Source organism: Saimiri boliviensis, chromosome 2 (genome assembly GCF_048565385.1).
Source record: "Saimiri boliviensis isolate mSaiBol1 chromosome 2, mSaiBol1.pri, whole genome shotgun sequence".
In the NCBI taxonomy this organism is placed as follows: domain Eukaryota; kingdom Metazoa; phylum Chordata; class Mammalia; order Primates; family Cebidae; genus Saimiri; species Saimiri boliviensis.
This window is the reverse complement of record NC_133450.1, coordinates 185764672-185789771: the sequence shown is the minus strand read 5'-3', so window position 1 is coordinate 185789771 and position 25100 is coordinate 185764672. Positions and strand designations below refer to the sequence as shown.

At 42.4% G+C, this 25100-nt stretch overlaps 1 protein-coding gene across 3 annotated transcripts in view; it reads right to left on the bottom strand.

The window, feature by feature from the left end:
- NFX1 (nuclear transcription factor, X-box binding 1) overlaps positions 1-25100 on the bottom strand; it is an 86660-nt gene that overhangs the window by 26302 nt on the left and 35258 nt on the right. For 2 of the 3 annotated variants that reach the window (XM_074394970.1, XM_074394971.1), the window contains exons 10-14: positions 18756-18853; positions 14798-14828; positions 9633-9712; positions 4573-4681; positions 2905-3024 (exon numbers count right to left, since the gene is read on the bottom strand). In XM_074394970.1, coding sequence (XP_074251071.1) covers positions 2905-3024; positions 4573-4681; positions 9633-9712; positions 14798-14828; positions 18756-18853 — 438 coding nt within the window. Of the gene's footprint in view, positions 1-2904; positions 3025-4572; positions 4682-9632; positions 9716-14797; positions 14829-18755; positions 18854-25100 lie in introns of all 3 variants that reach the window. The other variant, XM_039474780.2, reaches the window with a different exon arrangement.

Below are 25100 nucleotides of genomic sequence, written 5' to 3'. Positions count from 1 at the left end.
CATTTCATCTCTTGCAGCATAGCCAAATGGTCCATCCAATTCTTCTACATCATTCTTCTGGCCCTACCTTACATAGCAACTGCTCACTTTTGCTCAGATACCTTTGCTATTAATTGCACCTAAAATGCTTCTGCTGACTCCTTCCAATTTCATTACTGCCTATAAAGGGAGGTTCATCAAAACTCACCTCCTATAACAAAGCTTTCCGTGGCTGAACACACTCTAGCCTGAGCTCCCTCACACTTCCAGGTGTCTCAGTTCTTACACAGACGGGTTGTTGCCACGTTATTTAGCCCATCTTCATGTGATGGGTGATTGTATCATGTGTATTGAACTACCATCCTCCTCCTCTAGGAGATCCTAAGAACCTCAAGGTCACAGGCTATTTTTCTCTTCCTCTGTGTCTGATATCATGCTAGACAAAAATAAACACTTAAGAAAGTGGAAATGAATGCAGAACAAAGTAGGCTAAAACAACACAATTCACAAATGGTGATGTTCTTACTATGGACCTTGCCCGGGAGGATTTGGACTTCATCTATAACACCTGAAAGTAAGTGTAAAGGAAGGAATGGGTGGATACTGGCCTGGGCATGTACTTCATGCTGGTGTGAATGCTGGCATTCACAGAAGGGGCTTGCAAACCATGCTGGGAGGGCTATTCTAAGATCCCCAAGGAAGGAGGGAACATTTCACTTCATGAAGAATTTGTTTAGTTCTGTTTTACTCTATTAACTTAACAAATCAAGAGCTGATTTTCTAGCTCTAAGACTGAATCATATTGCCAGACTAACTGTGGTATCCAATCTGGTCCCTTGAATTATTTCAGGTTTGCCTCTGGTCTTTGGTAAAATGAAATGATGGGCCGAGTATGATGCCAGAGGAAAGCCAGCAACTAGACCTGACAGATAAGAAAACTGAGTGATGTCAAGTGGTTGTTGGCCTGGTAGCTGAGCAGTTTATCAGAGAAAAGCTGGAAATACTTAAATGTCCAGCAACACAAGACTGACTAAGTTATGGCCCATCCATGTAACAGGACACTCAATTGCCATTAAAAATTTATATTGTAAAAAAATACTCATTGACAAGGGGACAGACTAAAAATACAATGATAAGAGTGAAAAAAAAGCTAGTTAAAAGCATTATGTTCAGTAGGATCCCATTTTTATTTTGAGGAAACAATGCAAACATATATATTTGCACATGGAAAAAGACCCTGAGAAATACATGTAAGGTATAATTCTTAGGAGGTGACATAATAGATTTTTTTTTTTTTTTTTGAGACGGAGTTTCGCTCTTGTTACCCAGGCTGGAGTGCAATGGCGCGATCTCGGCTCACCGCAACCTCCGCCTCCTGGGTTCAGGCAATTCTCCTGCCTCAGCCTCCTGAGTAGCTGGGATTACAGGCACACGCCACCATGCCCAGCTAATTTTTTGTATTTTTTTAAGTAGAGACGGGGTTTCACCATGTTGACCAGGATGGTCTCGATCTCTTGACCTCGTGATCCACCCGCCTCGGCCTCCCAAAGTGCTGGGATTACAGGCGTGAGCCACCGCGCCCGGCCAATAGATTATTTAATCTCAAATGTTTGACTTTATCTTTTTCTTTTTATTTTTTTGAGAGACAAAGTCTTGCTCTGTTGCCCAGGCTGGAGTGCAATCATGCAATCTCGGCTTACTGCAACCTCCGCCTCCTAGGTTCGAGAGATTCTCTTGCCTCAGCATCCCAAGTAGCCGGGATTACAGGCATCTGCCACCACGCCTGGCTAAGTTTTGTATTTTTAGTAGAAATGGGTTTTCGGCATGTTGGCCAGGCTGGTCTCGACCTCCTGACCTCAGGTGATCCACCTGCCTTGGCCTCCCAAAGTGCTGGGATTACAGGTGTGAGCCTGTGCCTTGCTGTTTTTCTTTTTTTTGAGATGGAGTCTCACTCAGTTGCCCAGGTTGAAGTGCAGTGGTACAATCTTGGCTCACTGCAACCTCTGCCTCCTAGATTCAAGCAATTCTCCTGCCTCAGCCTCCTGAGTACTTGGGATGACAGGTTCCTGCCACCAAGCCTGGCTAATTTTTCTATTTTTAGTAGAGATGGGGTTTCACCATGTTGGCCAGGATGGTCTCGAACTCCTGAGCTCAAGTGATCCACCCACCTTGACCTCCCAAAGTGGTAGGATTACAGGTATGAGCCACTGTACCTGGCCTCTATTTTCTTTCTTTCTTTTTTTTTTTTTTGAGACGGAGTTTCGCTCTTGTTACCCAGGCTGGAGTGCAATGGCGCAATCTCGGCTCACCGCAACCTCCGCCTCCTGGGTTCAGGCAATTCTCCTGCCTCAGCCTCCTGAGTAGCTGGGATTACAGGCACGTGCCACCATGCCCAGCTAATTTTTTGTATTTTTAGTAGAGACGGGGTTTCACTATGTTGACCAGGATGGTCTCGATCTCTTGACCTCGTGATCCACCCGCCTCAGCCTCCCAAAGTGCTGGGATTACAGGCTTGAGCCACCACGCCCGGCGGCCTCTATTTTCTTAATTTTAATATGATAAATATCTATTGCTTCTATAACAACAAAAAAGTCACTTTTAATTTTGTAAAAAGACGCTAAACTTTGAACTATGCACCCAAAGTGGAGACCACAAAGAAAAGTTCTTGAGAGAGATGATCAGCTGGGGGCTTCTCCCAACCCTTTCAGGTGTGTTCGACATCCCTAGAGTAAACCAATGAAGAGCACTATGATTCCAAGCTGTGCCCCAGATCACAGACTCACCTTCACACAAGTAGCCCCTGAGCATGGGGAACAAGGAGCAGCCCTCACAGCATGTCTTTAGAGCAGCGACGACAGTTATACAGCAGGATACTAAATGACATGGTGTGAGCAGGCTGAAGTGTGAAGGCAAGATGGCACTCACCTGGATGGTCACATTCGTGGACTCTAGCGCAGGTTTGGGTACATTCAGGGGGCCTAGTACCACAGGGAACTGGAGGGTAAATCACCGATGCACCACAATGGCAGGTTAATTCATCAAAACCTGGTGGAGCCACAGGTAAAACAAACGAATCCTTTCTGAGTTTGGGATGTGCATGTAGGTATTTACACACACACACACACACACACACACACACACACACACACATACACTTTTGCTTGTATTTTTAGAGGATAATTTTTGGGGGGTGCTACTTTTTTTAAAAGATGTTTTTATTTTACTAAAGCTAAGCTGGTAAAAAAGGCACAGGCAGATACAAAGTTTCATTTATTACTATGATTCTGACAATTTCCCAATACTTTTTCCAACATATTTATAATTAGACTAGAGATTACATTAATGACTTGAGTTTTTAATATTATAATAGCGAATTTGTCAACATTTTAAAGATCACATAACTTAGTGAACAATTATTTTCCAAATGATCAAGTTGTGCTGTTATAAAAATCACGCACAGGTAAAAAGATCCATTCAAAATATAAGAAAGTCCAATGAATTTTAGAGACAGAGAACAAAAACACTGAGTCAAGTCGTTTTTGAAATGAGATTGATTTCTGGTCTAATTTCAAAGAATATAAATAATTATTTGAAACGTCTTTTTTTTTTTTGAGATGGAGTTTCACTCTTATTACCCAGGCTGGAGTGCAATGACGCGATCTCAGCTCACCACAACCTCCGCCTCCTGGGTTCAGGCAATTCTCCTGCCTCAGCCTCCTGAGTAGCTGGGATTACAGGCACGCACCACCATGCCCAGCTAATTTTTTGTATTTTTAGTAGAGACGGGGTTTCACCATGTTGACCAGGATGGTCTCGATCTCTTGACCTTGTGATCCACTCACCTCAGCCTCCCAAAGTGCTGGGATTACAGGCTTGAGCCACCGCGCCCGGCCTGAAACGTCTTTAAAATACTCTTCCCTTCTCCTGTGTAAGGCTATCTGTATAAGGCTGGATTTTTAAAATAGGCCTCAGCTATATCAAACAGATTGGATGCAGAAGTAGATATGAGAATCCAGCTATCTTCTATTAAAACAAGTATCCATTATTCTGTTTTTTTGAAAATAGTTATTTAAAAAAATTTTGTGATTACATGAGACGGCTATATTTTCTTCTTAAATATACTAATAAATAATTTGAAAAATTTCTCAGTTTTCATTTCTAATATGGTAGATACAGATAAATATAACTTACATAAAAAGAGCTCTTTAGGATAATTTTTAGTAATGCAAATGAGCTCAACAACCCAAAAGTTTGCCAACTGCTGCAAATAATATAGAGGAAGAAGACTGCTGAGGACAGAACCTAGGTCAATAACATACATGAGGCAGGTGGCAGAGAAGGAATCTATTAACAAACTAGGTCCCATCTCAGGGTCAATGCTCATATCCTAAGTTTTGTATATTCAGGGACTACAATATAGCATTCAAAATAACTTTAATTTTAAAGTCTCAACAAATTTGAAATAACGAAGGCTTAGTTCAAGAATCCATACATTCTAGTAAATCAATCTCTCCAAGTATATTTCTAAATTTATACTGTATGTCTGAATTTCTAAAAAACTCTTCTAATAAACTATACAGTAAAGATACTCACTGGCTTGCCAGCATATCTGGCAGTTTCCACGATGACAAGGTTCTTCACACCTATGAAGGCCACAACGGAGTTTCCTCCCACAAATCAAAGGACACTTGTGCTCCTTATCCTGGGAAGAGAGATTTATATATGTTCACAAAATGGTCTTCATTTTGTATTTTCTATAAATAATATTAACAAAAACAAAGCTCTACACGTTTATGGATGAAATGATATCTGGAAATACCTTCAAAATAACTAGAGAAGGGAGAGTAAGTGGGGATATTGATGAAACAAAATTTGTCATGAGGAGATCAATACAGAAGCTGGATGTTGTGTACATGGGACTGTCTATACCAGTCTCTCTGCTTCTGTATGTCTGAAATTAAAAAATATATATATTTTATTTTTACATTGTGTGGGTGTGACGGGGGCGGGGGAAGAGAGAGAGAGAGACAGGGTCTCAAGAGAGATAGAGTCTCACTCTGTTGCCCAGGCTGGAAGGCAGTGATGTAATCTTGGCTCACTGCAACCTCCGTCTCCTGGGTTCAAGTGATTCTCCTGCCTCAGCCTGTTGAGTAGCTGGAATTATAGGTGCCTGCCATAATGCCTGGCTAATTTTTGTATTTTTAGTAGAAACGGGGTTTTACCATGTTGGCCAGGCTGGTCTGGAACTCCTGACCTCAAGTGATCTGCCTGCCTTGGCCTCTCAAAGTGCTGGGATTATAGGCATGAACCACTACACCTGGCATAATTTTACACTTAAATCTATTTATCTATTTTGAGATCTGGTTGTAAGACTGGTTAATTTTTATATTTTTGGTAGAGATGGGGTTTCACCATGTTGCCAAGGCTGGCCTCAAACCCCTGGGCTCAAGCAATCCACCCACCTCAGCCTCCAAAAGTGGAATTACAAGTATGAGCCACCATGTCCAGCCTCAAATTCTTTTATAATAAGAGGAAGTCTTTAAGCCTTCTAACATTAGTTTATAATACTTGCACAATTAATCACTCTTCACTTTAATATATGAATTTTAAAAATGATATGTTATATATATACATATACATGTATGTGTATGATACATGTACAGCCTTGCTATTGGTACTGTGTTATCTTGTTTATGTATATATGCACTGATATGGTTTGTCTGTGTCCCCAGCCAAATCTTATCTTGAATTTCCACATGTTGTGGGAAGGACCTGGCAGGAGTTAACTGAATCACAGGGGCAGGTCTTTCCCATGCTGTTCTTGGTGATAGTGAGTAAGTCTCATGAGATCTGATGGCTTTATAAAGCCAAGTTTCCCTGCACAAGCTCTCTCTCTCTCAATGCCTGCTGCTATACATGTAAGACGTGACTTGCTCCTCCTTACCTTCCACCATGATTGTGAAGCCTCCTCAGCCACTTGGAACTGTAAATTCATTAAATGCCTTTTTTTTTTTATAACTTGCCCAGTCTTGGGTATGTCTTTATTAGCAGTGTGAAAACAGACTAATACAGTAAACTGGTACTAGTAGTGTAGGGAACTACTGAAAAGATACCTGAAAATGTGGAAGTGACTTTGGAACTGGGTAATAGGCAGAAGTTGGAACAGTTTGAAGGGCCCAGAAGAAGATAGAAAAATGTGGGAAAGTTTGGAACTTCCTAGAAACCTGTTGAATGGCTTTGCTCAAAATGCTGATAGCGATGTGGACAATAATGTCCAGGCTGAGGTGGTCTCAGATGGAGATGAGGAACTTGTTGGGAATTGGAGCAAAGGTGACCCTTGTTGTTTCAGTAAAGAGAGTGGTAACACTTTGTCCCTGCTCTAAAGATCTGTGGAACTCTGAACTTGAGAAAGATGATTTAGGGTATCTGGTGGAAGAAATGTCTAAGTAGCAAAGCATTCAAGAAGTGACTTGGGTGCTGTTAAAGGCATTCAGTTTTAAAAGGGAAACAGAGCATAAAAGTTTGGAAAATTTGCAGCCTGACAATGCGATAGAAAAAAAAAAATCCTGGCCAGGCATGGTGGCTAATGCCTGTAATCCCAGCCGTTTGGGAAGCCGAGGTGGGCAGATCATGAGGTCAGGAGATTGAGACCAGTCTGACAAACATGGTGAAACCTGGTCTCTACTAAAAATACAAAAAAACTAGCAGGGTGTGGTGGCATGCACTTGTAATCCCAGCTACTCAAGAGATTGAGGCAGGAGAATAACTTGAACCTGAGAAGCAAGAGGATGCAGTGAGCTGAGATCATGCCACTGTACTCCAGCCTGGGTGACAGAGCGAGACTCCATCTCAAAAAAAAAAAAAAAAAAAAAAAAAAAATCCCATTTTCTTAGAAGAAATTCAAGCCAGCTGCAGAAATCTGCATAAGTAACAAGGAGCCAAATGTTAATATCCAAGACAATGGGGAAAATGTCTCCAGGACATGTCAGAGGTCTTCAGGGCAGGGCAGCCCCTCCCATCACAGGCCTGGAGGCTCAGGATGAAAAAATGGTTTTGTGGGCCGGGCCCAGGGTCTCCATGCTGTATGCAGCCTAGGGACTTGGTGCTCTGTGTCCTAGTTGCTCCAGCTATGGCTGAAAGGGGACAACATAGAGCTCAGGCCATGGCTTCAGAGTGCAAGCCCCAAGCCTTGACAGCTTTCAGGCGGTGTTGAGCCTGTGGGTATACAGAAGTCAATAATTGAGGTTGGGAACCTCTGCCTAGGTTTCAGAAGATGTATGGAAATGCCTGAATGTCCAGGCAGAAGTTTGCTGCAGGGGTGAGGCTCTCAGAGAACCTCTGCTAGGGCAGGGCAGAAGAGAAATGTGAGATTGCAGCCCCCACACAGAGTCTCTACTGGGGGATGACCTAGTGGAGCTGTGAGAAGAGAGCTATTGTCCTTCAGATCTCAGAATGGGAGATCCATTGATAGCTTGTACCGTGTGCCTACAGACACTCAATTCCAGCCTGTGAAAGCAGCTGGGAGGGAGGCTGTACCCAGCAAAGCCACATGGGCAGAGCTTCCCAAGACCATGGGAACCCACTTCTTGAACCAGCATAACCTAGATGTGAGACATGGAGTCAAAGGAAAGCATTTTGGAGCTTTACGATTTGACTGCCGCACTGAATTTCAGACTTGCATGGGGCCTGTAGCCCCTTTGTTTGGCCAAGTTCTCCCATTTGGAATGACTGTATTCACCCAATGCCTGTATCCATATTGTACCTAGGAAGCAACTAATTTGCTACTGGTTTTACAGGCTCATAGGTGAAAGGACTTGCCTGTCTTGGATGAGACTTTGGACTGTAGACTTTTGAGTTAATGCTGAAATGAGTTAAAACTTTGGGGACTGTTGGAAAGGCATGACTGGTTTTTCAATGTGAGGACATTAAATTTGGGAGCAGTCAGGGGTGGAATGATATGGTTTGGTGTGTGATAACTCAATCATGGGGGCAGTCCTTCCCATGCTGTTCTGGTGATAGTGAATAAGTCTCATGAGATCTGATGGCTTTATAAGGCTAAGTTTCCCTGCACAAACTCTCTCTGCTTCCTGCTATCTATGTAAGATGTGACTTGTTCTTCCTTGTCTTCTGCCATGATTGTGAAGCCTCCTCAGCCACTTGAAACTGTAAATCCATTAAACCTCTTTCTGGCCAGGCGTGGTGGCTCACGCCTATAATCCAAGCACTTTGGAGGCCAAGGTGGGCAGATCACTTGAGGTCGGGAGTTCAAGACCAGACTGACCAACATGGTGAAACCCCGTCTTATTAAAAAAACAAAACAGCCGGGCGCGGTGGCTCAAGCCTGTAATCCCAGCACTTTGGGAGGCCGAGGCGGGTGGATCACGAGGTCGAGAGATCGAGACCATCCTGGTCAACATGGTGAAACCCCATCTCTACTAAAAATACAAAAAATTAGCTGGGCATGGTGGCGTGTGCCTGTAATCCCAGCTACTCAGGAGGCTGAGGCAGGAGAATTGCCTGAACCCAGGAGGCGGAGGTTGCGGTGAGCCGAGATCGTGCCATTGCACTCCAGCCTGGGTAACAAGAGCGAAACTCCGTCTCAAAAAACAAACAAACAAACAAACAAACAAACAAACAAAAAAACCTCTTTCTTTTGTAAGTTGCCCAGTCTCGAGTGTGTCTTTATCGGCAGTGTGAAAATGGACTAATACATACACACATATATATATTATCATGTCATATATAACATAAATACATATATGTTATCCTCTTTTTATATATATAAAAGAGTATATGAGATAACACAGTATGAATAGCCAGCTAGCGCTTTCTTTAATTAGTTCCATAAAAGCAAAAAAAAAAAATTTTTTTTTTTTTTTTTGAGGTGGAGTTTCGCTCTTGTTACCCAGGCTGGAGTGCAATGGCGCGATCTCGGCTCACCACAACCTCCGCCTCCTGGGTTCAGGCAATTCTCCTGCCTCAGCCTCCTGAGTAGCTGGGATTACAGGCACGCGCCACTATGCCCAGCTAATTTTTTGTATTTTTAGTAGAGACGGGGTTTCACCATGTTGACCAGGATGGTCTCGATCTCTTGACCTTGTGATCTGCCCGCCTCAGCCTCCCAAAGTGCTGGGATTACAGGCGTGAGCCACCGCGCCCGGCGCAAAAAAAAAAAAAAAAAAAAAAAAAAATTTTTTGAGCTCCCACTATGTGGGAGGGGATTCCAGAGAAGTCAAGAGAGCTTGAAATCCCAAAAGTCAGAAGTAGCAGTCAGAGAGCTTGAAATCCCAAAAGCAAATATTTTAAATAAATAATATTTTTGAACATCTTTTTTAAAAAAGGCGTAATAATTTTTCCTACTGACCTGACCTAAGTGGTACATGAAACCTGAAGCCCAACTTGCTAAGTCCAGGTCAGTCTGTGTTGTGACAACACACAATCTCCTGCAGAACACTGTGTGCTCATGTAGGGGTCCTGGGCTCTGTCTCTTTGTGGAGGAGGTATAGGGACTATGAGAGCTCTCTGACTGCTGCTTAGGGCCCCATCCCAATGACCTTTAAATCTGGGCTGCATTCTCCAGATAGCTGAGGCTTCCAGAAGCCCAGCCCCTGGATGAATGGAATCTGATTATGTCTAATGATAAGTCTACTTACCACACAGCATATCTCATTACATTTATGCCGTCCACACAACCGTTTCTTGTTACACCGCTTGTCACACATAAATGTAGCATCTGCTGTGGCCAATTGAAAAGAAAAAAAAAACAGGCAAAGGATATGAACATTTTTACAACACATATTTGAATGACTATATATAGGCCAAAAGAATACAATAGTAATAATACAACTGTAATCATGTAAATGCAGTTTTTTTTAGATGGAATCTCACTCTGTTGCCCAGGCTGGAGTGCAGTGATCTTGGCTCACTGCAACGCCTGCCTCCTGGGTTCAAGTGATTCTCGTGCCTCACTTGATTACAGGCACCTGCCACCACACCTGGCTAATTTTTGTATTTTCAGTAGAGATGGGGTTTCACCATGTTGTCAAGGCTGGTCGTGAACTCCTGATCTCATGTGATCTGCCTGCCATGTCCTTAAAAGTGCTGAGATTACAGGCATGAGCCAACCGTGCCTGGCCTTTTTTTTTTTCCCAGATAGAGTCTCACTCTGTTGCCCAGGTTGGAGTGCAGTGGTGCCATCTGGGCTCACTGTAACCTCTGTCTCCCAGGTTCAAGCAATTCTCCTGCCTCAGCCTCCTGAGTAGCTGGGATTATAGGCCTGTGCCACCATACCTGGCTAATTTTTATATTTTTAGTAGACAGGGTTTTGCCATGTCAGTCAGCCTGGTCTTGAACTCCTGACCTCAGGTGATCTACCTGCCTTGGCCTCCCAAAGTGCTAGGATTACAGGCATGAGCCACCACATTCAGTCAACAGTTTTTTGTTTTTGTTTTTAAGAGACAGGGTCTCTTTCTGTCACCCAGGCTGGAGTCTGTAACCTCAAATTCCTAGGTTCAAAGAATCCTCCCACCTCAGTCTTCCAAATGTTGGGATAACAGGTGTAAGCCACTCTGCGCAGTTGAAAATGCATATTAAAATATCAATTTTCACCTGTCTATCAAACTGCCAAAAAACAAAAAAGCGATGGTGGTTTAAAGTATGGAGAAAAAGGCACACTCATCTTAGTAGATGGGTGTACAAACTTTTGGAGTCCGAGGAGGACTGATTCCAGGACCTCCCTTGGATATCAAAATCCACTGATATTCAAGTCTCTTATATAAAATGGTATAATATCTGCATATAACCTATGCACACCTGCCCTTGCATTTCAAATCATCTCTAGATTACTTACACTGAATATAATGTAAATGCTATGTAAATAGTTATTATACTGTATTGTTTAGAAAATGATGAGAAAAAACTTTGTATATGTTCATTACAGATATAATTTGTTTCTTGGAATATTTTCAAGCTGTGGTTGGTTGAATCCATGGATATGGAACCCGTGGATATGGAAGGCTGCCTGTGTGTATGTTTCTATCAAAAATTTAAGTGTGGCTGCTCATGGTGACTCCTGCCTGTAATCCTAGCACTTTGGGAGGCTGAGGCAGGAAGACTGCTTGAGCCCAGGAATTTGAGACCAGCCTGGGCAACATAATGAGACCCTGTCTCTACAAAAACTTTTTTTTTTTGAGACAGAGTTTCAGTCTTGTTGCCCAGGCTGGAGTACAATGACGCAATCTTGGCTCACTGCAACCTCTGCCTCCTGGGTTCAAGCAATTCTCTTGTCTGAGCCTCTCAAGTAGCTGGGATTACAGGCACCTGCCACCATGCTGAGCTAATTTTTTGTATTTTTAGTAGAGACAGGATTTCACCTTCTTGGCCAGGCCAGTCTCCAACTCCTGACCTCAAGTGATCTGCCCACTTTGGCTTCTTGAAGTGTTGGGATTACAGGTGAGAGCCACTATGCCAACCCTACGATAACTTTTAAAAATTAAGTTTTTTTTTTTTTTTTTTTTTTAACATATGTGCAGTAGTAGAAAAAGAAAAAAAATAAATACAATACAAAATTAAGTTTTTAAAACTTAATTAAAAGTTAATTAAGCCATGGGCATGGTGACACATGCCTGTGGTCCCAGCTATCTGGAAGGCTGGTGTGGGAAGATCACTGGATCCCAGGACATCAAGTCTGCAGTGAGCTGTGATCTGCCACTGCACTCCAGTCTAGGTGATAGAGAGCCGGTCTCAAACAATAAACAAATAAAAAAATAGATTTTAAAAACCAACGATGAGATATCAGAGACATCACTTCATGTGGTAGTGATATATCACTTCACTAGGATGCCTACGATTTAAAAAATCCAGAAAATAACAAGTATTGGCAAGGATGTGGAGAAAATGAAACCCTCATACATTGCTGGTAGGAATATAAAATGGTGTAGCCACTGTGGAAAACAGAATGGCAGTTTTTCAAAAAAATTAAATACAAGATTACCACAGGATCCAGCAATTCTACTCCTAGGTATACACCCCAGAGAAATGAAAATAGGTATTCAAACAAAAACTTGTATACAAATGTTCATAACAGCACTATTCATAACAGTCAAAAAGTGGAAACAATTCTAATATTCATCAACTAGTAAAGGGACAAACAAAATGTATATTCATAAAATGAAACATTATTGAATCATAAAAAGAAATGAAGTACTGATATATACTACAGTATGATAAACTTCAAAAACATGCTAAGTGAAAGAAGTGGGCACAAAAGATTACATATTGTGACTCCATTTAGATGAAGTATTCAAAAATAGTAAATCCATACAATCTGAAAGCAGATTAGTGGTTTCCTGGGGGAGGGCTGAGTGGGGAGTAAACTTAATAAATACAGGGCTTCCTTTCAGGGTGATGAAAATGTTTTACCCCAGCACTTCAGGAGGCCAAAGTGGGAGGAACATTTGAGGCCAAGCATTCAAGACAAGCCTGGTCAACATAGTGAGACCCTGCCTCTACATATATATATATATATATATATATATATTTTTTTTTTTTTTTTTTTTTTGAGACAGAGTTTCGCTCTTGTTACCCAGGCTGGAGTGCAATGGCACGATCTCGGCTCACCGCAACCTCCGCCTCCTGGGTTCAAGCAATTCTCCTGCCTCAGCCTCCCGAGTAGCTGGGACTACAGGCATGCACCACCATGCCAAGCTAATTTTTGTATTTTTGGTAGAGACGGGGTTTCACCTTGTTGACCAGGATGGTCTCGATCTCTTGACCTCGTGATCCACCTGCCTCGGCCTCCCAAAGTGCTGGGATTACAGGCGTGAGCCACTGCGCCCGGCCAGCCTCTACATATTTTTAAAATAAAACAAAAGGCAAGGCACAGTGGCTCACGCCTGTAATCCTAGCACTATGGGAGGCCAAGGTGGGCGGATCATGTGAGATCAGGAGTTCAAGACCAGCCTGGGCAGCATGGTGAAACCCCGTCTCTACTAAAAATACAAAAAAAAAAAATAGCCAGGCATGGTGGCAAGTGCCTATAATACCAGCTACTCGGCAGACTAAGATAGGAGAATTGCTTGAACCTGGGAGATGGAGGTTGCAGTGAGCCAAGATTGCGCCATTGCACTCCAGCCTGGGCAACAAGAGCGAAACTCCATCTCAAAAAAAAAAATACAATAAAATAAAATTTTAAAAAAGGAAAATAAAAAGAAAAAATAAGACAAAAAATGTTTTGGAACTAGATTGTGAAAGAACAAGCGCCACTGAACACTACATTTAAAATAATTAATTATATGTTATGTGAATTTCAACTAAAAAAAGCGGGCTAAACACTGAAGCATGTATGAAATGGTATTTGAGATTTCTTTTCTTTTCTTTTTTTTTTTTTTTGAGACGGAGTTTCGCTCTTGTTACCCAGGCTGGAGTGCAATGGCGCGATCTCGGCTCACCGCAACCTCCGCCTCCTGGGTTCAGGCAATTCTGCCTCAGCCTCCTGAGTAGCTGGGATTACAGGCACGCGCCACCATGCCCAGCTAATTTTTGTATTTTTAGTAGAGACGGGGTTTCACCATGTTGACCAGGATGGTCTCGATCTCTTGACCTCGTGATCCACCCACCTCGGCCTCCCAAAGTGCTGGGATTACAGGCGTGAGCCACCGTGCCCGGCCTGAGATTTATTTTCAAAGCACTTCAGCAAAAATAAAATGTAGGGAAGGAGGGATGGATAAAAACAGGCAAAATGTTGACAACTGATGATGATAGGTTATACGTGGGGATTCATCAAATCAAGTTTCTCCACTTTCACATATGATTGAAATTTTACATCATAAACATAAAAAGTGGAACAGGGCTGGGTGCGGTGGCTCACACCTGCAATCTCAACGACTTTGGGAGGCCAAGGCGAGTGGATCACTTGGAGTCAGGAGTTAGAGACTAGCCTAGCCAACATGGTAAAACCTCGTCTCACCTAAACATTCAAAAATCAGCCAGGCATGGTGGTGGGCATCTGTAATCCCAGCTACTTGGGAGGCTGAGGCAGGAGAATCGCTTCAACCAGGCAGGTGGAGGTTGCAGTGAGCCAAGATGGCACCACTGCACTCCAGCCTGGGCAACAGAGTGAGACTCCGTCTCAAAAGAAAAAAAAAAGAGTTCAAATGATTTTACAGTGAACCCGGGAGGCAGAGTTTGCAGTGAGCCCGTATCTAGATTCTACCATTAACATACTTACTTTTTCATATATCTATCCATTCTTCTATCCACCCATTAATTTTCTTTTCTTTTTTTTTTTTTTGAGACGGAGTTTTGCCCTTGTTACCCAGGCTGGAGTGCAATGGCGCGATCTTGGCTCACCGCAACCTCCGCCTCCTGGGCTCAGGCAATTCTCCTGCCTCAGCCTCCTGAGTAGCTGGGATTACAGGCACGTGCCACCATGCCCAGCTAATTTTTTGCACTTTTAGTAGAGACAGGGTTTCACCATGTTGACCAGGATGGTCTCGATCTCTCGACCTCGTGATCCACCCGCCTCGGCCTCCCAAAGTGCTGGGATTACAGGCTTGAGCCACCGCGCCCGGCTAATTTTCTTTTTTAATGTATTTAAAGCAAGCTATAGACATGAGTTGGCCTGAGCTTAACTTTTTCAGCACTAACTAGAATTCGATTTATAATTTTTTCCTTTTGAGGTGAAAGTTATACTATGAAACACACAAATCTTAAGTATACCTTCACTGAATTTCGACAAATACTTAACCCAACTCCCTAACAAGATACAGAGCATTTACCTTCACCCCCAAAATTCCCTCATGTCCCACCCCAGTCATACCTTCACTTTTGAGACTGGTACATGGAAGCTCCTATGGAAAAAAAAAAAAAAAAGAAAGAAACAGTAACTACTTTAGGACTAATTAAAACAACACAACTATAATATAATGCCAAAGGTAACAAGTATATCCCAAATATCCTGTACTTCTCTGATAGTCACTTACTCACCAACTTCACATGCCATGCCTAGAATGAGCCTAATCCCCACATGCATGAGCTTTACTCACAGGAGGACTCCAGGCTTACAGACTTTTCATGCAAATACAATTCTAACAATCCTTGTGGTCTGGTTTCCAAATTCACAGCAGACTAGGAATTATAAAATCGGAATGAAAAGAGGGGCTGCCAGAGGTATGCAAAGGAAAGAGAAGTCATCATATAACAAGGGTACAAGCAGACAAAGCCATAAAAAGCAGATATAAGAATTGAAAACAGGTAACAATCTGGTACCATTTAATACAGGGACAAACAGCTTTACACACTCCAAAGGACACCTGACAATACCACCAAACTATAGGAAAGTGAAATATAGCAGATCTTTGATTTGGCCTCTAAAGTTTTACTACTGTGGTTTCCACTACATGTGAGTGGTCCAAAAGGTCTATCATGTAATTGTGCTAAGGCACGATCCTAAAAAACATGTGTGGTGATGCTGGTGTATGGGAAACGAATCAGTCACTTGGGGTAGAATGAGTCTGGCTAGCTGCCCAGCTTCTACATCTGATTATGGCTTTGATGTCACTTTCAAGTTGCCATGTACTCAGAAATGAGAAAAATGACTTTAAAAGTCCCCTCTTAGTAAAAATTATCCTGGAAAAAAAAAAAAAGCAGCTACTGGAGTTGATAACAGATGTAAAGAGGTATAAGAAGTAAAAGGTTCTTGACTGGAAAATATATACTTCGGATAAAAAATGAGGTGCTGGGATTGATGATATGAAAAAGTTCCCCATTTGCTCTCTACAGATATAAAGCAAAAGTGACTCATGAAACTGAGTTAATGCTCCCATCAGTGAACAATGAATTGTACAGAAGAAATGATATGCAGGAGTGGTTATCTACAAATGTCAGGAAAGGCAGAACTCCCACAAATTCCTGCACATTAATTACCATAAAGACTTAAATATGTCATGCTTTATCAAGACATATTAAGACACAGCATACATTTATTAGAGTCCCACCAAAGTGATGAAAACAACTTTTGAAGTTTTTTTTTTTTTTTTTTTTTTTTTTTTTGAGACGGAGCTTCGCTCTTGTTACCCAGGCTGGAGTGCAATGGCGTGATCTCGGCTCACCGCAACCTCCGCCTCCTGGGTTCAGGCAATTCTCCTGCCTCAGCCTCCCGAGTAGCTGGGATTACAGGCACGCACCACCATGCCCAGCTAATTTTTTGTATTTTTAGTAGAGACAGGGTTTCACCATATTGACCAGGATGGTCTCGATCTCTTGACCTTGTGATCCACCCGCCTCGGCCTCCCAAAGTCCTGGGATTACAGGCGTGAGCCACCATGCCCGGCCCAACTTTTGAAGTTTTAAGAAATAAGTTTTATTTATCTAGAAAACTCACTTCTGTGGAAAAATCCATTCCATTACAAAAATCATATTATGAAAAATCCATATTCATGAAAAATCTAGTTAAACAATGAGGTGATACTAATCAGCTTTTCTGACAAAGTAAAAAAACCTTTGTCAAACAAGTTTAACAGAGTCTGTCCTGACAGTGAGCTCCTCCTGCAAGTTAAGGACTTTTACTTGCAAAAATTCAACTTACACATAGCTTTTCAAGAATACACTCACTGCCATGGAGTCCACTAATAGAGGGAGTAAGGACAAAGAGACAATGAGAAGCAAGAAAACATAGAGATCAGGAGAGCAATTGTGGGAGAATGAAGAAAACTGACAGCAGCCACTTTCAGGTTGGACTTATACGTCCCAACCCTGCTTGTGATTCTCAGTCACAAAGATCACGAAGAGCATCTCTGTGAATTATTAAATTTATGACTGCCAAATCACAGCATCTCACAGTCTTTAATACGGTATTTGGAAAGTACAAAGTAGTCCCATAACTGACATTCAAAATACCTCTATCATCCCACGTATACTGTAATTTCTTTCAGGAAAAAAAAAAACCCATACATGATTACACAACTTTTGTAACATGTAAATTATACTACTTTTCCCTTTTTTTTCTGAAGCTTTCCTATTAAACTAGCTTCCCATTTAGGGACTATATCTTCAGAATCATTGCAAGTCAGATGCTGCCCAGACCTTGTGTTGTGTTTAATAGAACCAATGGTTCAGAATTCTGTCTCTACCCTGGCTTGTACACTGCTGGGACAAATGCTGATATACACTGAAATGACCAGGTAGGTCAAAGAGCAGGATAAATCAACATTCAGTGTGTTCCCCGAGGTGAATCACCCAAAGACTTCTGCAGAAAGGCCTCCTGCCTCTTCCGGTTATAGGCAAAGGAATGGACACTACAGCCTAACTCCAAAATGGTAAGATGTCCCTTCTATAACGTAAGTCTGACCAAAACCATCCAAGGTAGGCTGGGTGTGCTGGCTCATGCTTATAATCCCAGCACTTTGGGAGGCCAAGGCAGGTGGATTACTTGAGGTCAGGAGTTCAAGACCAGCCTGGCTAACATGGTGAAACCCCATCTCTGCTAAAAATACAAAAATCAACTGGACATGGTGGTGCACACCTGTAACCCCAGCACTTCGGGAGGCTGGGGTAGGAGGATCACTTGAGGTCAGGAGTTCAAGACCAAGCTGGCCAACATGGCAAAAACCCATCTCTACTAAAAATACAAAAATTAGCTGGGCATGGTGGCATATATCTGTAATTCCAGCTACTCCAAAGGCTAAGACACAAGAGTCACTTAAACCTGGGAGGTAGAGGCTGCACTGAGCCAAGATTGTGCCACTGTACTCCATCCTAGGTGATGCAGTGAGACTGTCTCAAAATAAATAAATAAAAAAGAAAAATAAAAACTATCCAGGCTTTCACCAGAAAGTAGAAATGACAAAACAGTTGTACAAAACAGTTATACAGTGAAGAATTAAACCTTAGCCAAAGAGAGTCTAGCCTTTGCACTTGGCTTCTCAGAGGTAATCTCTAAGCCTAGTGGAATGCCATGCCTAATAGAAGAGTCATTGTTTGCCTGGAGTCTTGGGCCACTGGATAGTCTAACTACATGATTTAAGAGCAAGCTGGCCACACTGGATAGTTTTAGGCCAGGAGCTTTGGGTCACATGGTATCTGCAGACCTCTGGAGAGACTGGAGACTACGATTAGCCCCATGGGCAGTCAACTATGGTTGCACAATAAAGTCCCAATAAAAACCGAACACACAAACTTGGGTGAGCTTTCCTGGTTGGCAATACTCCATGTATGCCGTCACACATTGACACGGAGAGAGTAATACTTTCCTGACTCCACAGTAAAAGGACAAAGTTCCACATCTGGTACTTTTCTGGACTCTGCCCTGCATATTTCTTCCCTTGGCTGATTTAATCTGTATCCTTTTCCTTGTAATAAAACTGTAACCTCCTTGTAGTAAACCTATAACCATGAGTATAACCATCAGCAAGTTCAGTGAGTCCTTTTATCAAATTATCGAGCCTTGCAAGTGGTCTTAGGGACCACTGAACTTTCAGTTGGTATCAAAAGTTGGTATCACAAGTGGGTGGTCACATGGACTGTGCTTCCTTTAACTTCTTTGTTGGCTGACTCCTTGCAACAGTGCTACTGTTCCTCTTTTCAGGCTATCACACTTATATTTGGTAGAGTGATCTGTATATATGCCTTATCCAACTATTGGCCTCTGAGCCTTGTGTGCCATAACCACTTTCCTTACCTATCCTGCTGAGGTTACTTTGATTCCTCCCCTCCTATCACCACCATTTTAAAGAGAACATTGATGGCAACAACTCTAGCATTGTCATCAATAGCATTACCTTTGTTCTGAAAGAGCATCTGCAGGAAATAACTGATGTGCGAGAGCATGGTCCACAGTCTCCTTCATGGCAAAGCTTTTCACAGGTATGAATGAAATCTGCAATAAAAATGAAAAGAGCTGGAAATGAAAATTGCAACTATTCATTTCATACTCCCAAATTGCTAGCCTCACTGGTCTTCACCTCCATTCCCTGCAACTCCAGAATCAGAGTTGAGGGAAGGATGCAATCAATGCTTCTTCCCTATCTTCCCTTCATTGGCACACTAGGCCTTTTCTTATAAGTTCAGGGCCCAGCACTAGACCCTAGAACATGCTTTAAAGTACAGGATGCTTTGCCTAAGTCAAATAATGGGCCAGGTGTGGTGGCTCATGCCTATAATTCCAGCACTTTGAGAGGCTGAGGTGGAAGGATCGATCGCTTGGCCCCAGGAGTTTGAGACCAGCCTAGGCAACATGGTGAAATCGTGTGTCTACCAAAACAAATGAACAGAACACACATACACATACACGAAATTAGCCTATATCTACTCAGAAGTCTGAGGTGGAGAATCTTCTGAGCCCAGGAGGTTGATGCTGCAGTGAACCATGTTCACGTCACTGCACTCCAGTCTAGGTGACAGAGTGAGACCCTGTCTCAAAACAAAACAAAAACGCAGAATAAATCTTCTTTTTCCTTAGGCCACATATCTCCAGTATAGAACTGAATCTCCTTAAAATTGTAGCCATGGATGACTTTACTGGAATGCTCTCAACTCTGAAAGTCCTCTGGGGATTATAAATAATCAGAAGCCATAATCCACAGTCTTACTGACTCGAGCTCTGTGAATGCCTGGTGGTGCCTGCACCCGTAACTGCTAAACTAGGTTTAGGACAAGTCCTGTTTCTAGGACCCTATGGGGATCACCTGGAGTCTCTTGTGGCTACTGTTTACATGGTGTACTTTTTCTATTCTTTAACTTTCAGCCTCATTGTCTCTTTGACTATAAAGTCTGTCTCCTCAAGAGAGCATATAGTTGGATCTTGTTGTTTTTTTTTTAATCCAGTCTAAAAAAAATTCTGTTTTTGGCTAGGTGGAATGTCTCATGCCTATAATCACAGGACTTTGAGAGGCCAAAGTGGGAGAATGGCTTGAGCCCAGGAGTTCAAGATCAGCCTAGGAAAGAGAGTAAGATTTCACCTCTGGCCGGGTGCGGTGGCTCAAGCCTGTAATCCCAGCACTTTGGGAGGCCGAGGCCGGTGGATCACAAGGTCAAGAGATCGAGACCATCTTGGTCAACATGGTGAAACCCCGTCTCTACTAAAAATACAACAAAAATAGCTGGGCATGGTGGTGCGTGCCTGTAATCCCAGCTACTCAGGAGGCTGAGGCAGGAGAATTGCCTGAACCCAGGAGGCGGAGGTTGCGGTGAGCCAAGATCGCGCCATTGCACTCCAGCCTGGGTAACAAGAGCGAAAACTCCATCTCAAAAAAAAAAAAAAAAAAAAAAAAGATTTCACCTCTATAAAAAATAAACAAAAAATCAGAAATCTCTGCTTTTAATCGATTCACATTTAATGTCACTGTTACAGCTAGATTTATGTCTGCCATTTTTAGTTGTCTATAAGTCTCATGTCTTTTTTGTTACTCTTATACTCCTTTCCTATCTTCTTTTGCATTTTGTCAATATTTTCTATAGTGTAATTCCTTTAATTATATTTTTTTACTACATGTTTTGAGTTACTTTCTTAATGGTCCCTCTAGGGCTTACCATATACATCTTATCAGAATCTACTTCAGATTTACACTAACTCCAGTGAGATACAGAGAGTTTACTCTTACATAGCTCTATTCTTCTCCCCTTTTATGCAATTATTGTTGTAAATATTACATCTTTATGTTATAATCCAATATTACATTGTTATAACTTTATATAATGTTACATCTATTAAAGAAGCTGAGAAAGAGAACGAATATATATTTATAGCTTTATTTTTGGAGATAGGGTCTCACTGTTCACTCAGGCTGGAATGCAGTGGCATCATCATAGCTGGCTGCAGCCTTGAACTCTTTGCCTTAAGTGATCATCCCACTGCAGCCTCTAGAGTAAGTGGGGCTATAGGCACATACCACCTTGTCTGGATAATTTAAAAAATTTCTTTTAGGGAATACAAAAAATTAGCTGGGCATGGTGGCGCATGCCTGTAATCCCAGCTACTCAGGAGGCTGAGGCAGGAGAATTGCCTGAACCCAGGAGGTCGAGGTTGCGGTGAGCCGAGATCGTGCCATTGCACTCCAGCCTGGGTAACAAGAGTGAAACTCTGTCTCAAAAAAATAAAATAAAATAAAATAAAAATAAAAAATTTATTTTAAGGACTGAATCTCACTCTGGTGCCCAGGCTGGCCTTGAACTCCTAGCCTCAAGTGATCCTCCCACCTCAGCCTCCTGAGTAGCTGGAATTACAGGTATGAGCTACTGTGCCTAGCCTTTGAAAAAAAAAAAAAAAAAGATAAGAGTCTTGCTCTGTCACCCAGGCTGGAGTGCAGTGGCACAATCTCGGCTTACTGCAGCCTCCCGCTCCTGAATTCAAGCGATTTTTGTCCCTTAGCCTCCTGAGTAGCTGGGATTACAGGCATGTGCCATCACGTCAGGCTTTTTGTATTTTTAGTAGAGACAAAGTTTCACCACGTTGGTCAGGCTGGTCTCCAACTCCTGACATCAAGTGATCTGCCTGTCTTGGCCTCCCAAAGAGCTGGGATTACAAGTGTGCACAACTGAGCCCGGCCCTCCCCACTTTTAAAAATTTGCCCCTAAGGCTTCCCTCATTTGCTCCTGTAGGTTTGAGTTACAGTCTGGTATCATTTTCTTATTCTAACATAACTTTGATCCCCTCTATCTCCTTTATGCTATAATTATCAAATATACTTCTACATGTTACAGGCCTATAAATATAATTATATACATATTATTTTATACAGCTGTTTCTTAAATCAGTTGAGAGAAGAAAAAATATACATTTATACTGCCTTTTATGATTACATAATCACCTTTACTAGTGCTCTTTGTTTTTTCATGTGGATTTCAAATTCTATTTGGGTTTACTCACTTTTAGCCTGAACTTCTTTTAGTACTTACTGTAAGGCAAGTCTGCCTGCTAGCAATAAATGTTATTTTTGTTTATCTTCATTTTCTAAAGCAGTTTTGTGAGATATAAGATTCTTGGTTGCCAGTTTTCTTTCAGCACTTTGAATATGTCATCCTACGCCTTCTGGTTGCGATGTATTCTCCACTGTTTCTGACGAGAAGTCCACTGTTAACCTTACAGAGGTTCCCTTGTATCTGATAAGTCATTTTTCTCTTGCTGCTTTCAAGACTTTCTCCTTATCATTGACTTCTAGCATTTTTATTATGTGCTGGGTGTGGATCTCTGCATTTTATACTACCTGGAGTTCACTGAATATCTTGGATATGTAGTGTTTTTCAATAAATTTAAAAGTTTTTATCCACTATTTCATTAAATATTTTTCTGCTTCTTTCTACTCTCCTCCTCATATTCCCATTACATGTACACTGATACAGTTAAAGGTGTCCCACATTTCTCTGAGGCTCTTCATTATATTTTCATTTTTCTTCATCTTCATATTTTCTCTGTCCCTCGGGTTACATAATCTCTTTCAGTCTATCTTCATGTTCACTGATCATTTCTTTTGACAGCTCAAATCTACTATTGAGCCCCTTTAATGAATTTTTCTTCTTCCTTTGAGAAAGGATCTTGCTTTGTTGCCCAGCCTGGAGTGCAGTGGCATGATCATGGCTTGCTACAACCTCAATGTCGTGGGCTCAAGCAATCCTCCCATCTCAGCCTCCTGAGTAGCTGCGTTCACAGGCATGTGCCACCATGCCCAACTAAATTTTTAATTTTTTTCTTTTCTTTTTTTTTAAGATGTAGTCTTGCTCTCTCTCCCAGGCTGGAGGGCAGTGGTATGATCTAGGCTCACTGCAACTTTCGCCTCCTGGGTTCAAGTCTTTCTCCTGCCTCAGCGTTCCAAGTAGCTGGGATTACAGGTACATGCCACCATGCCCAGATAATTTTTGTATTTTTAGCAGAGATGAGATTTCACCAAGTTGGCCAGGCTGATCTCGAACTCCTGATCTCAAGTGATCTGTCTGCCTCAGCCTCCCAAAACGCTGGGATTACAGGTGTGAGCCACTGTGCCTGGCCTAAGTTTTAAAAATTTTTTTGTAGAGATAAGGTCTTTGACTCAGCCTCTCAAAGCAGTGGGATTCAGGCATGGGCCACCAAACCTAGCCTAATGAATTTTTCATTTCAGTTATTATACTTTTAAACTTCAAAATTTCCATTTGGTTCTTTTTTAAAAACATAGTTTCTACCTCTTTATTGATATTCTCTATTTGATAAGACACCATCTTCACACCTTCCTTTACCTCAGGCGTCGCCGAACTACGACCCTTGGGCCGCATGCAGCTCCCTGAGGCCATTTATCCTCCCCCCCACACCCCGCTTCACTTCAGGAAGGGGCGCCTCTTTCACTGGTGGTCAGTGAGAGGAGCACAGTATGTGGCGGCCCTCCAACGGTCTGAGGGACAGTGAACTGGCCCCCTGTGTAAAAAGTTTGGGGATGCCTGCTTTACTTCTTTAAGCATGGTTTCCTTCAATGCTTTGAACTTATTTATTTATTTATTTTGAGACAGAGTTGTGCTCTGTTGCCCAGGCTGTAATGCAGTGGTGTGATCTCAGCTTACTGCAACCTCCGCCTCCTGGGTTCAAGCGATTCTCCTGCCTCAGCCTCCTGAGTAGCTGGAATGACAGGCATACACCACCACGCTGACTAGTAGAGACAGGTTTTTACCATGTTGGCCAGGCTGGTCTTAAACTCCTGACCTCAAGTGATCTGCCTGCCTCCGCCTCCCAAAGTGCTAGGATTATAGGTGTGAGCCACTGCGCCCGGCCCAGTTCTTTGAACATATTTATAATGATTATCCTAAAGTATTTGCTAAATCTGACATCTGGTCACGCTCACAGGCAGTTTCTGTTGCCTGTTTTTTTCTCTCTGTTTCTTTGCATATTTCATACTTTTCTTTGGAAACTAGACATTTCAGCTAATATAGCAACTCTGGATACTGCTTCCCCTTTCCACAGCTTGTTTTTGTTGTGATTGCTTATTTATTTGTTTTGTGACTTGGCTAGACTATATGAAGACACTGGTGTCATTCTTTGGATGCCACAGCCTTAGAGGTATAAACTGACCCTGAAACTACAGTGGTTTCAGCAGGGCTCTTTTTGTCTCTATCCTGATCTCTCGGTTAAACTGTGGCCTCATTTGGGTTACGCTCAGCCCTGAGGATACATTAATTCCCAGTTCTATTGTTTCTGACAATGTTCCAGGGCATCGATTGCTCAGCAGTCTGATCCAATTAAATTTGGGCAGGAATAGTCTTTGCTATAAGTCTTTGGGGATTGTTCTGATCCGAGGAGGGCTCCTCTTAGCTACCTTTCCCTGATTCTCTCTGATGAACTAGATGGCCTATAGTTTAGTTACTGTTCTTTATTAAGATATGCTATCATATCTAAAGTGTCCTCAGGCCTGTATTTCCCCACTCTATATCAAATTAAGTCAGTTCCTCTGGAGAGTACTTCAGAGCTCTTTTTATGAACTGCCTCTCCCCTGGGGAAAGGTCTCTGAGGCACTACTGTGGGTGTTGGGTGGGATAGTAGCCTCTTGCCTCCTTGGTTTGCTTCTCTCACTGGAACCTCTGCACAAGAGTGAGCTGGGGTGAGGACAATTAGGGCTCCAGTATTCTGCAACAAATAGGATGTAGTCTCCATTCTGTAAGTGGGAGGTTGGTGGAGAGAGGGAGCCCTTACCTCTCAGCTACACTCACCAGAATTTCAGCCTCTTCAACTTGGAATTGGAGGTAAAGAGAAATGTTGACAATGCACCCTTCCCAGTGAGATACAGTAAACTTGCCTGGGAACTGAGGGGAGAAGCCCCATCTTCTTGTCCACACTTATCCTGAGTGGAGATTTGTCAAGCTGAGCTGAGGCGAGGAGGAAGGTACCAGCTAGGGCTTGATGCCACAGACTCTTGCTATTGTTTACCAGAGTTCTAGTAGATTTTGATGAATAAGTATGTTTTCATTTGATGTATGCTCTTACGGCAATTTCTAGAGACTTTTTTTTTTTTTTGAGACGAAGTCTCGCTCTGTCACCCAGGCTAGAATGTAGTGGCGCAATCTAGGCTCACTGCAACTGCTGCCTCCCAGGTTCAACTGATTCCCCTGCCTCAGCCTCCTGAGTAGCTGGGACTATAGACACGTGCCACCGTTCCTGACTAATTTTTGTA